General features: G+C 29.0%; 1 protein-coding gene across 1 annotated transcript in view; it reads left to right on the top strand.

Moving 5' to 3' along the window:
* LOC131038184 (pentatricopeptide repeat-containing protein At2g22070) overlaps positions 1–14,199 on the top strand; it is a 99,022-nt gene that overhangs the window by 17,089 nt on the left and 67,734 nt on the right. The window contains exon 2 of the mRNA XM_059211528.1: positions 13,394–13,517. Coding sequence (XP_059067511.1) covers positions 13,394–13,517 — 124 coding nt within the window. The remainder of the gene's footprint in view (positions 1–13,393; positions 13,518–14,199) is intronic.

The raw sequence follows: 14,199 nt of genomic DNA, 5'->3' as shown, positions 1-14,199 counted from the left end.
GAGAGAGAGAGATGTGGAGAGGGGGAATTGGGGAGTATGTGTGTGTATGCAGAATGAGAGAGATATGGAGACAGATACGAAGAGGGAGATATATATGTATAAAGAGATAGAGGGAGAGGGAGGGAGAGAAATGTAGAGGACAAAGAAGTATAGAGATATAGAAAGAGGGAGATGGGGAGAGAGCTTGAGATAGAAAGAGGGAGAGATAGGGATAGAAATGAAGGAGAGATATGGATTGAAATAAGAAACAAAGAGATAGATATAACTTGGAAAAGATAGAGGGGGATATATAAATTTATATACATATATAAGTTCAATAATATTATTATTTTAAAATTATATATTAAAATCGATTATTATTTAATTATATAATAAACTAATTATAAATTATATTTATTATTTATTATGTCATATTGTCTATCTATCAAGTCACCTATATGACTCAAATTTTTGTTGTGTGATAGTGGGAACGAATTCATCAAGAATAATTGTACAAGATTACATATTTGTGCATTTAGCATGAATATCGAACAATATATCAAAATCTATCAATTCACTTGTATGATTCAATTTTTTGTTGTGTGATAGTGGGAAGGAATTCATCAAGAATAATTTTACAAGATGACATATATGTACATTTAGTGTAAATATCAAACAATAAATCAAAATCTAAATATTAATAAAAATAATAATTTTAAAAATTAATAACAAATAATAAAATTGTTAAGTTAATAAATAATTAAATAAAAAAGTAAAACTAGTTTTTTATTTATTCAAATTTAAATATTATTGAATTATACCTAAAATTATAGATAATATAATATCTACACAATATTGACATTAATCAAAAGATAAACTCAATATTAACAAATTAAAATTATTATAAATTGAAGAATAAATATAACTAGCATACCTATATTTAAAAAAATCTAAGTAAAGTACGCCGAGAGATATCAAATTTAAAAATGTTAATATTAAAAAATAATAGTAAAGAGTTGATAGTAATGAGATTGATGTGAAATGGTTCAATAAATTAACATCTGATGCTAACCTTGTTTAAACCCTAATCTAACATTAATCCTAACCATAATTAATGTCTAACCTTCACCCTATATAAACCCTAACCGTAATTTAACCCTAACTCAAATACTTTTCTTATAACCATAATTTTACTGTAACCCTAATTGAACCCTAGCTCTAACTTTTATTGATCCCTAGCTCTAACTTTTATTGATCCCTAATCTAACACTACACTAACCCTAACCTTACTAGTCTAATATCAACCCTAATAATATTCAAACTATAATCATAATTAAGCTCTAACCCTAACTTGAATATTTATCTTAAAACCCTAATTAAAGTCTAACGCTAATTGAAATTTTTATCTTTAATTTTAATTCTAATCTTAATCATAATTGAACTATAGAATTAACTCTATTTGAACCTTAACTAAATCCTAATTTAATTTAATTATAGCCTAATTCTAACACCAATTAAACCCTAACCATAATTAAACTCTATCAATAACATTCATTGAAGGTTAATTCTAAATTAAATGAACCCTAACTTCAACACTTATTAAGCTACAACTCAAGTTGAATAGTAACCTTAATCTTAGCCATAACCCTTATTGAAACCTTACCCCAATTTAACCATAATCCCAATCCTATCACTAATTCTAATTTTAACCCTAGTATAACATTGAATCCAACCCTAATGCTAACCTTGTTTAAACCCTAGCCTAACATTAATCCTAATCCCAATTCAACCCTAACCCTAATTTTAAATATAACCCTAACCATAACCCTGATTCAACCTCAATTGTAATTGAAATATTTTCTCTTAATTGAACCCTAATCTAACATTAACCTTATTCCTAATTAAATCCTAACCTTAACCTTAACCTTAACTCTAGTCTAATATTAACCCTAATGCTATTGAAACTTTATTCATAATATAACCCTAACCCTAATCATAATTTAACCCTAGTCCTAACCTTAACTAAAAGATTTCTTTTGTAATCCTAATTGATACCTAATCTTATTTAACCCTAGCCCTAACCTAGCCTTAACCCTAACACTAACCCTAATTCTAATGTCAACCTTTATTCTGAATTAACCTTGAACCTAAACCCTATTTTAACCTTAATGCTAATTGTAAACTTGATCCCAAACTTTATTTTATAGCATTAACATTAACACTAACCCTAACCCTAACCCTAACCCTAACCTAATGATGTTAGGCATTAATTAAATTTTCTTTATAAAGTTATTAAAAGGTAGCCATCAAACAAAACAATTTAAAATTAAATTTTAAAAATATGTTTTTTTAGAGTATCTAAAACTAGCATACCTATATTTTAAAAAATCTAAGTAAGATATGTCGAGAGATGTCAAATTATGAAAATATTTAATATTCATACATAATAATAAATATTTTTAAATAATAATAAAGATTTTATTAGTAGTGAGTTTGAAGTGAAATGGTTGAATGGATCATTTAGAGTATTTGAAAGAAATTGTAGAATGTAATGCACAACATAGATGAACAAAATCAATATATCAATGGTTGTACATTTTGATAGTGTAGCATCCTAAATTGTACGAGCCCTTACAATTTTGTCCTCACTTTGATGTTCATCCCCTAAGGCCGGATTTAAGCCTTGATTCTGCTCACACCATGCATCAAACTCAACATTTTCATCATCTATACTTTCTCCCCCAAAATCCTGAGACCCTGATGGCCAAGACTAGGGCACCCACATCCTAGTCCTCAAGGACCAGAGCACCCATGCCCTAGTCCTCCCAATTAGGGCCCATTTTAAGGTCTCATAACAGTAACATGAAATGGGCAGGAACTTGGATCCCATGTCGACTCATGTCAGAAAATTAATTTTTTTTTTACTAAGCATGTATAAAAGGAGGTTTACTCCTTTCATTTTGACATCCAACATCTCGATCAATCAATTCAATCAAGCAATCAAGCATTCATAATTCAAATTCAAGTGAGCAAGCAATTAGTCTTCTTTGAATCATTGGAGCAAAAGTGAAGTCAAGATTCAAGCATTGGAGATGACATTCATGTTCTATGTTTTAAGAAGACTGTCTACATGAAACCCCAATTCCTTGTGAAGACAAATAAAACTTCATAAAAGATATATCATTAGTGTTTCAGATATTTTTCAGCATTTCCCTCAAAAGGAAATCATTTTCATTACAATACTTCATTTACATTTCAATTAGATATTTCATGGTTAATTCCAAAACTAGGGTTTGACCTAAGGCAAACCCTTATTCCCAACCATTTATCCTTCTCTATTGTATGCAGGAATAAGTACAGAGCTACAATTTTTAGGATCGACATTATTCACAGAGACAAACAAATTCCCTTTTGGATGACAAAAAGTTTGAAGGACCAAAGAACATGCATATATATATATATATATATATATATATATCAACTGAACTCTCGTTGCTCTGGAATATTATATAGTTCCAGGCGGGCCCTATATATTCTATGGTCATTTGATTCAAAGTCAATGGAAGCACCCCTATATATTTTATGGTGTCATCTGATTGAATCATTCTGCTACTCGTGCCCTATTATTATTATTATTATATATAGTTTTAAAGCAATTATGACTTTAAAAATTTGAAGCATGCATAGATAAATTATAAGGTGTTATGGAGAAAACTAATATTATTCTTGTTATGTGTATGCATTACACAATTTAGACATTATAGAAAATATAAGATTTTCAAACAAAAGTTGAATTATGTATTAATAAAAAGATACATAAAACTATAAACAGTATTCAAGTGCATTTTTTTGGATACTTTTGAATAAATAGTAAAAAAATTGAATGAATTTGATCATATTATTTGTCGCAATATAAGTCATTGATAAAATTAAAAATTAGGAAAAATAGAAGATATCGGAACAAAATTTCAATTGTTTTTTATATTAATAGCAATAAAATAATTATGGGGGGGGGATGTAATTTTTCCTCGATGGGAGAGACCAGAGAAAGGATGGATGGGGATCAATTTTGATGGTGCTTCGTAAGGTAATCCTGGCATCTCGGGAGCAGGTTGTATTGCTAGAGATGAGGAAGGAATAATTGTTGCAAGAGGAGCTCAAAGGTTACCTAATGGCACAAATAATGAAGTTGAGGTGAGGGTTGCATTGTTTCCCAGGTGCATTGGTTGCAGAGATGGAAGCTATTTTCACTTTGTGTTCCATCAAACAATAATTGACATTCTTGGGTCAAATCAAAGATAAGCAACTGGGTGGTACTTTCCTCTTTGATGAGGAAGAGTTTCTGGACATTATCAAGAAGTTGTTGGGTAATGAGAGATGAAGCAAGGCGAGGGCAAGAGAACAGAGTATGAAGATGAAGACTATTGGGTGAATGGCCCCAAAATGAAAAAGAAAACCAAGTAGGGTTTTGTCTTTAGGGCTTGTTTCTTTTTGGTAGTATTATCTTTGGTCTGAAGCTTTATGTGTTTAGCTATGGCTATCTGCATACAAACCTATTTTTTTGGAGTTTAGTTTCTTAAAACTTTTATACTGTTTCAGCATCTGGGGTTAATCCCTACTTTTTGATAGTGGTGGACAATGTCTGTAGCTTAAACTTTAATATTAATAAATAAAATATACTTATCAACCAAAAAAAAGCAGAAAAACAAGGTTGTTGTCCCTATAAACAACAACTCGAAGGACATAAAGTTAACAACAAAAATAGTAGTGCAGTGCAAAGATATATTGCATCGATTATCTTCTAAAAACATTTTTCTATTTTCTTTAGCCTTTCACTTTGCAAGTTGTCTACCAATTTCCATTTTTTTATAATGATCATATGTGAATGTTGGCATTATTCTACAAGACCTAGAGATTTTACTCAAGACATTGTCACAAATGTCAATCATGTTCTTTTATGGTCAGTCCTATATCAATTGTGATTTTTGATAGAGTCAACCCCTGAGATTTATGTATAGTCAGTGCCCATGCAAATCTCAATGGTATCTAAAATTTCAGGTGCCTCTTTGTATTGGTGTTATTGGAATTATGTTTAGATGATGATAGATTCAAATGGTATTCATATATAATTGTCAAATTCAACCGTGACATATGATGGTGGTTCAGGTGGAGAACTTCCTAGTTCATAAATAATCTTTTGAACATATCCTAGAGCTCGATTTACAAGTCCTACTTGTATCCAAAGATTTGAAGTCAACATCACCCTTGAATTCTTGTTGATCAATATTTCTAGATCAAGTTCATCATTTGAAAAATCTTCTTCTTGATGTACAATTCCTACTTTTGTTGTGAGACTACATGCAATAGGATGTTTCAATGTATATAACATCTTTTTGTTATGATTATGAACATTTTCATTTGTGGAGAACAAATGGATAGTATTTTAAAACTCAACATTACTTGTAGCATCTATGTTAATAGCTCGGGTTCTTGTCATAAGTAATCTCCAGTCATCAATTTGTGGCTTTGTATCTTTGATTTGTCAAAAGTTGAAGAAATATTTGTTGTTGGTTGTTTTGTCCATCTTGTCTGAATATTTTATCTAATGTAACCACAGTTTTGAATTCTTATCACAATAACTTTGCTTGTATGTTGTTGTCATATGTTGTTCTATCATTGATTGGAGGCAATTGGCCCAAAGCTTCAATTAAAATCATAGATATACCTAAAATATGACTAACAAAAATTATTTTAAAATTATGTAATAAAATTATAGAAATTTTGTAGATATGAATTATAACAAATTTAATATAAAACAATTGTCTTGATTAGTCATAATGAAAGATACACCTACAAAGCTTAAGTGTGCATTTTGTGGGAATGCTTATCAAAGCCAAAAATCTATGTTTTCCTACAAGTTTTGACTAAAGAAGATCATTTCATCAATCAAAATGTATTTAATGTGTGCTATATCCTCTTGAAAACTTGTAAGTCTTGTTCTTTCTAGCTGAGAAAAGTCTCTTATTGGGATTTTTCAAAAAATTTAATAAACTATAGAGGATCCTATATTGAATGTTACAACTCTTGTTGGTGCAAGAAATAGAAGGGGAGAACAACCTGACATTGCCTCATTTTCAAGGGCTTGACTAATGGCACCAATTAGATATGACTTTCATGTTCCCAGTGTTCCTTGTATTATCATGAATAATGGCTCTCCTTTTTTATTTCTATAGTAATGGGCCATAATTATGTTGATTGTCTTTCTTGGTTTATTGTTGAGGGTTGTGTAGTTGACATGTTGTAATATATCATCATGTATGAGACATCCATGATATTTCTTGTTGCTTGTGAAATTGATTGCTTGAACTATGTACTCTTCATCTTGATATTCAAGAAACCAATCTATATGTCTATCAATGTCTCTTCTTCCCAAAAAATCTATTTTATAAACTTGTATATTTTGACCTTGATGCAACATAGATAAAATTTCTCATTCATGCTCTATGGTATTTCTTTGAATAGGTTCATTGTCTTCAATTTCATGATCATTGGTATTTTCAACATTTTCTACAATCATTGTTCATTCCATGTGCCAAGCATTATAGTTGAATGACTCCCACTTTGTTATTATGGAGTCATGGTTATGACCAACATCTCTTTCTATGTCACAAAATGGTTTGTACAACAATAACTCTAAAAAATAGAAGTCAAATCATTTATTTGAGTCACATGGAGGAATGGATACAAACCTAGGGGTAACTCTAATGATAGATGCACTTTGCCAAGTGGCTCCCATTTGTTATTGAAGAAATTGAGAAAATACAACTTTGGAGATCCCAAGAACACTTGTTAGCAAAATACCTATCACAAGAGAAAATTGGAGACAAAAAACAATAATGGCTCTGAAGAAGAAGATTATCATTCAAAGAGGGAATCAATTAAATGAAAAAGTACAATACAATCCTTATAAAAGGATATTAGCAACCCTAAAGGTGTGCAACCCTAAATATGTGCAACCCTAAAGAAACCCTAAAAGGATAAAGTGTATTTAATAATTACCTACAATATTATTAAATGCCTAAGTTTAGCTTAAACGTAGAGTATAATAGACTAATAATTAAATAAATAATTATTAGCTAATACAAGATAACTCTAACACCCCCCCTTAAGATGAACTTAGGGAGTAGGTAGAAAACTAAATGCATGAAGCAAAAAAAAACAACTACATGAGAAGGCAAAAAATTTGGGTCTCGGCATCAAGGCCTGATGAGGTACCCAATCACAACCAAATCTCTATGAACCGGAGAAATAGAGAAAACCACGTGGGAAAAAAAATATACTCCAAAAAGAGATGGAAAAAGAAAGTGAAGGACTGAAGAAGCCTCCAAACAAGAATGTTCAAAAAGATAGGAACAAAAGAAGAGCAGAAGAATCACTGAAGCATGAAGAACCTGCAAACACTGTCGAAGAATAACCGTCGATTTGAAGAACCTCCACTAAAATAGAAGATGATCATGTAGAGAAGACTATAATCTGCATGAGTTCCCTCACATAACACTACTCGAATCAGATGGCAAACAAAGGCAAACAATTGAACTCGAAGATACAAATGGCATAAAAACGCCTCCGTATGACCAAGTTACAGCCAAAAGAAAAAAAAACCCTCTTTTAGTGCAAAAAGAGGGTTAAAAAAAATTTAAAAATATTATTATTATTATTATTTTGATGTAAATTTTTTGACGCATTTACAGGTACAGCCGTATGGATTTTTGTGCCTCGTAAAGCGTGTCAATGAAAAAATCATAGCCTAGAGGCCCTTGTCATCGAAATAGGTCGAATTATATATCAAAATGACTGGAAACACCCTTCGGAAGCCAACGGTGAGGTCTTTTTTTGACCCAAACTTCTCTAAAAAAAATTAATGATTTTTTGATGAATTTCTTGAAATTCGTGCCAAAAAAGGCAAAACCAAAAAAATATTCAAAACCCAAAATTATCAAAATTTGACAAATTTTATATGGAAATGGGGGGTTTTGGGGCGTTTCGAGCTCAATGGTGAGGTCTATTTGAGCCCAAAATTATGAGAAACAAAAAAACTACCCCATATCCAATAAAAAAGCTTTGAAAAAACTTGAAACCCTCCTCCAAAAAATCTTCTGAAAAATCGAGAACTAGCAGCAGCAGATGTAGGCTCTGATACCATGAAGAAGTTGAGAAAATACAACTTCAAAGATTCCAAGAACACATGTTAGCAAAATACATGTCACGAGAGAAGATTGGAGACAAAAAACAATAATGGCTCTGAAGAAGAAGATTATCATTCAGAGAGGGAATCAATTAAATGAAAAAGTGCAATGCAATCCTTATAAAAGGATATTAGCAACCCTAAAGGTGTGCAACCCTAAATATGTGCAACCCTAAAGAAACCCTAAAGGGATAAAGTGTATTTAATAATTAGAATAATTATTAAATACCTACAATATTATTAAATGCCTAAGTTTAGCTTAAGCGTAGAGTATAATAGACTAATAACTAAATAAATAATTATTAGCTAATACAAGATAACTCTAACAATTATCTCTTTTTCATTTAGGGTTATAAATCCATGATCTAATTGCATCAATCAATGAGACGTGTTCCATAGAAGGAGGCCTTGTTTTATATCCATCAATGAGAGATATTGTTTGTTCTTCATCATTCCCTTCAATATTTACAACTATAGGTTTTAACCCTCACGTGAAACATTTAGATTAGCAATCTTCTACTCATGTCTACTAATGGAAGTTCTAACAAAATGTGACATGTTTCTTGAGTTCCAATGTCTCTTTCTATGACTGTCTCAGTTAGAAGCCTTCTATATGCTTATGCAGCTAAATCATTAGGGTTTTTCATGTTTGAAAGATACATCAACATCTAGCTATATGTTTTTGATCATTTTTTTGCTTTTGTTGCATACTTTGCAATATATTTAATTACAACATGCTTGGAAAGAACAGGTTGTCAGTCGCTCTCTATAATTGCAATATGTGGCGATTATGTCAATCCACTCTTTCATCATTTCTTGTCAATTCAATTTTTTTGTCTCATATCTCTATGTCTTCATATATTTTGGATCCTTCTAGATTCAATAGCCAAGGGGCTTTATACCTAGAATGAATTTGAACTGGTATATTTCAGTAGTTAGCATATTTTTTATATATTTAAACATGTGAAATTTTTTTGACAAATTAAATAGTTGTCTGCAAACCATCTTGCCTCTTTTTTTTATTAGGCATGCACCCTCCCTACACACTATGTGTCATTTTATAGAGTTTAGTATCTCTTCATAGTCACACTCAATTTCTATCTTTGCAAGTTGTGTTCTATTTTTTAAACATGGATGTTGATGACAATTTTGGAATGCCTACAATTGAAAATACAAATGAATTTATTAGTCGTATTATCAAGTATAAGTAGTTTATGTGATATATTATATGTGTATGAAAATATTTATGTGCATGTCTACATATGCTGTTGATGTGGATCTTGTCTAGGATTCTATGCATGAACAATGGAATGAAAATAACTCTCAACATTTTTCTTTTGCTCCTCATTTGACCAATCAATGTTGTCCATATTTAGTGCTCCATGCATCCAAAGGAACCCATGCACATGTGGTGAGGCCCTATGTTTTCATTCATATCTAGTCCAGTAATCTTTAACATTCATTCCTTTTTCTAATTTTTTTTTTTAAATATTGAATGTCTTAAGTGCATGTAGTGTGCAACAATATGAGGATAGTCTATAACATTTTGTCTTCACCAAATTTGAGCTTCTTGTGGATTACTTGGCATTAATGCATACAAATTAGGCCAATACATGTCTGCATCACTCAATGTAAAGAATATTGTAGGAGAATCGATTTGATGAAGCATGTATATCCATTTTGCACGACATTGAGCCCAATATGGCCTTGTACCCCTGAGTTTGTTTTTAAATTGTATTAGCCTATCAACTAGATGAGAGTGTGGCATGTTTTCCATATGCTGACGCAACTCATTAATGGTGATTGGCATGTCTTAAAAACTTCTTTTCACAAATATTGCAGATGAGTTCTATGCATGATGTCTCATTATCATATTCATCATAAAATATCTAAATCTTGGATGTTGACCAAAATGATGATCCTTATACCTCAATAGATGTTTAACAAATTCATGTAAATGCACTTGCTTCGTTTGGGGTTCTAACCAGTCACATCGTCCATCAAGAAACAATGTTGGGAATGTTGACTTGGTCAGCACCTCCTTCAGGATTCGTGACATGTGCTTCCTCCCGCCTCTCGTGGATCCTTTTCTTTAGCCGCTCTCCCATTCGTTGACAGCTTGAGCTTTTGGCGTAACGACAGTGGTATCAGAGTGTTGGGTTATGGGTTTGAATCCTAGGAGGCCTCCTTCATTTTGTCGGTGTGGAACCCTTAGTCGATGTTGAGGGGGACATTATTGACTTGGTCAGAACCTCCTTTGGGATTCGTGACATGTTCTTCCTCCCGCCTCACATGGATCCTTGTCTCTGGCCGATCTCTTATTCGTTGACAGCTCGAGCTTTTGGCGTAATAGTAGTAGTGATTCCAACAAGGAATGCCATATCGAGTAATCCTGATGTGACATACTCATTGATAGAAGATGTGTTGATTCCTAGCCAATTAATGCTATTGAATTTGCATCAAAATTATTAACCCATGCATGGATCAATTGCATCTCTATGTGAATGGTAGGAGGTTTGGAAGCCATTGAAACAAAAAATTGCTATCTGATGTATGTATATTAGACCTACTCATCACAATTGCTTGAAATAAAGACACATTTCATGGATTTTTTTAAACGATCTGAGAAAAGAAGAGAAGTAAATCTACATACCAGTTCACCTTCAAATTTGTTTTAAGCACTCAAATCAAGTTGATCTCTATACCCAAAAGAAACCTCCCAAACTCTTTATCTATTCATTGTTTTGTGAAAACTTTGTATTGTTGTCCTTGTATAGTATGACACTATGAGTTTAAAAGGAAGTTTAATTAAATTTTATAGAGGTAGGGCTACTATTTTTGGATGATAAGACTATAGATTTCAAATTTATTTTATTGTATTGAACAACGTGAAAACAAGAGTTCAATATTTTTTTTCATTTGCTTGAATTTTCGTTTCATGCATTAAAATAAAGGTCAAACTTTAATTATTTAGTTCATTCAATATAAATTAGGTTTTTCTATTTTATTATTATTTTTTTATTTAACAAAATTCACTTTGTTTTATGAAAAATATATGCTTTTCTTTTTAAAAGAGACGATTTCTTAAAAAATATTATTTTTACTATTCTTTTTTAGAATCTTAAAGTTAGTTTTTAGTTTTATTATTAAAGAAAGAAACTTAACTTTAGTTTCTTTTTCTAAAGAAAGCTAAATAAAATTATTTAATTTCATTTCATTTAAGTTATTTAATTTAATTTAAATGATTTAATTTAATTCAATTTAAATTATTTAATTTAAGTTAAGTTGTTTTATTTTATTTTTTAATTTGAATACAATTCTTATATTTTATAGTTTATATTTTACTTTTTTAAATTATTTAATTTAATTTAAGTTACTTAATTTTAATTAATTTAAATTAAGTAATATAATTTAATTTAATTTAATTTAAGTTATTGTATTCAATTTTTTAATTCTTAAATAGTTCTTAAATTTTATTATGTTATAGTTTTCATTTTAATTTTTAATTAATTAATTTCATTTCAATAATTTTTTAATTATTTGATTTCATTTTATTTTAGCTATTTAATTTAATTAATTTAAATTATTTAATTTTATTTAATTTTATTTATTTAATTTAAATTAAGTTGTTTTATTTAATTTTTTTAATTCTTATATAAGTCTTAAATTTTAATTAGCTTAAATTTTACTATGTTTAAATTATTTAATTTAATTTAAGTTATTTTATTTTATTTTATTTCAGTTATTTAATTTAATTTAAGTTATTGTATTGAATTTTTTAATTCTTAAACAATTCTTAAATTTTATTATGTTATAGTTTTCAATTTAATTTTTAGTTATTTAATTTAATTACATTTATTTTTAATTAATTAATTTGTGTTGTTTAATTTAATTTAATTTATTAATTTAAGTGATTGCACTAAGTATAAGTTATTTAATTTAAATGACTGCACTAAGTTTAAGTTATTTAATTTAATTGTGTGACACTCATATGCACGTCAAATTAAAATGCTTTTAGTTTTTATTAGCACATATTTATGTATCCATTTTGTGAGTGTAATATGCCTCTTGACGTAATTAAATTCTTAAATAAATCAAATTTAAGTAATTAAAATGATAATTCTAATAAAATATTAAAACAAAAAATAAACTATATTCAAATGACTAAAACTAAAATTTTATTTATTAGAATTGAAATATTAATGAATTATACCTAAAATTTGAATTAATATAATACACACAATATTGACATTAATCAAAAGATAAACTCAATATTAACAAATAAAAAATTATTATAAATTGAAGAATAAATATAATTAAAAATAAATCTTAAACAAATTAAATTTAAATAATTAATACAATAATTCTAATATTAAAACAAAAAATAAACTATATTCAAATGACTAAAACTAGAATTTTAACTTTCATATAAAAAATTATAAATAAATTCAAATTTAAAAAAATTAATCCATAATTTATTAAATTCAACTTATTATATTATTATTTTAAAAATAAATGTATTTTTTAAAAATTAATTACCATTTACCTATCTATAATTTAAAGTTAAACATTAAATAAAAATTCCTATTTATGAAGCAATAGGGATGTATATATTTCTATTTATGTGCAAACAAGAGACACAAAGCATCAAGTTCCTACCAATAGTATGGTTAGTTTAGAAGAGGGGGGAAAGGAAATTTGAATTTCAAAATGAGGATGCATAGGGGGATTCAAAGAAATTTGAATTTCTTTGAGAGGTTCAAGATTTATGTGACATGGGTAGGGGAATTTAAAATTGGAGAATAATGATAAGTGGAATTATGAGAGATTCTAAAAGAATTAATTAGGTCGAGTGGGGATTAGGAAAAGTAATTTATAGGAATCACATGACTAGGTTAATTAATTAAAATTAATTAACTGAGTGGGTTTAGAGGAAATAATTATTGAGGGACTTTAGAAGAATAGGGAAATAATTTATTTATTTGATAAATTAATTATTGGACTATAGTGACATGATTAATTAAATTAGATTTAATTAACACTGAGAAGAATAAGAATAACACAATTAAATCAGTTAATTATGTTGACAAGCTTAAATTAATTAAATATTGATTTAATTAATTTTAGGTGTCTACACTGGATAATCTGTTTGTTTGCTCGTTTTTGCAGGGCGCACAGGTGGTATCTTCATGACTTACGGTTGGTTGGATATGGTATCTTTCCTTATGCATTGATGGATTATTTTCTGTTGGATACTCTGTCTGCTGCTTTGCATGTTTTTGCGGGGATGCACGTATGGTGGCTTTTTTCAGTTTTTGTGAATTTGGACCCTCCAACTGTTGATTGATTTTTGATGATCTTGGTGCCTGTTGTACATTGTTGCTAGCCTGGGTGACTTTTTCCCTTGGTTTCAGGCTTTAAGTGGGGTTTTTGATTAATTGTCTCTGGGTTTGGGTATGGGTGAGATCATGTTAATGTTTTTTTTGGGAGCGGCAGGCTTGGTTTAGATGTATATTAGGCTTCAGGATGTCTTGCCTGTTTCATGTACTCTTTTGGATTTCATGATGTCAAGAGCTACAACTGAAGGTTTTCTTCCTGGTTCTTTCTTGCCGGTATGCTCTCTTGAACCAAGTCTTGTAAAGTTTGATTTTTAAATATTAATATATTTAGTGGCCCTACCACTTTTATAATATATATATATATATATATAAAATTTAAATTAATTTAATTGTAACTAATAAATTAAAAATTAAATATTAAATAATATATAGTCAATTTTAAACATTATGAATATTCAAAATTATTGAAAATTTAATTTTAGATTGAATAACTAATTTTAAAATATTTTACTGTGAAATATTTTAAATATAATTTTACTTATAAATAATTAAATTTAAAATGTTAATAATATAATTTATTTTAATCATTAATTGATTTTTTTGATAAAAGTGGATAGAACCACTGAACTATATTAA

Source organism: Cryptomeria japonica, chromosome 9, assembly GCF_030272615.1.
Source record: "Cryptomeria japonica chromosome 9, Sugi_1.0, whole genome shotgun sequence".
NCBI lineage: Eukaryota > Viridiplantae > Streptophyta > Pinopsida > Cupressales > Cupressaceae > Cryptomeria > Cryptomeria japonica.
The sequence above is the reverse complement of the archived record's forward strand: the minus strand, read 5'-3'. Positions and strand labels throughout refer to the sequence as shown.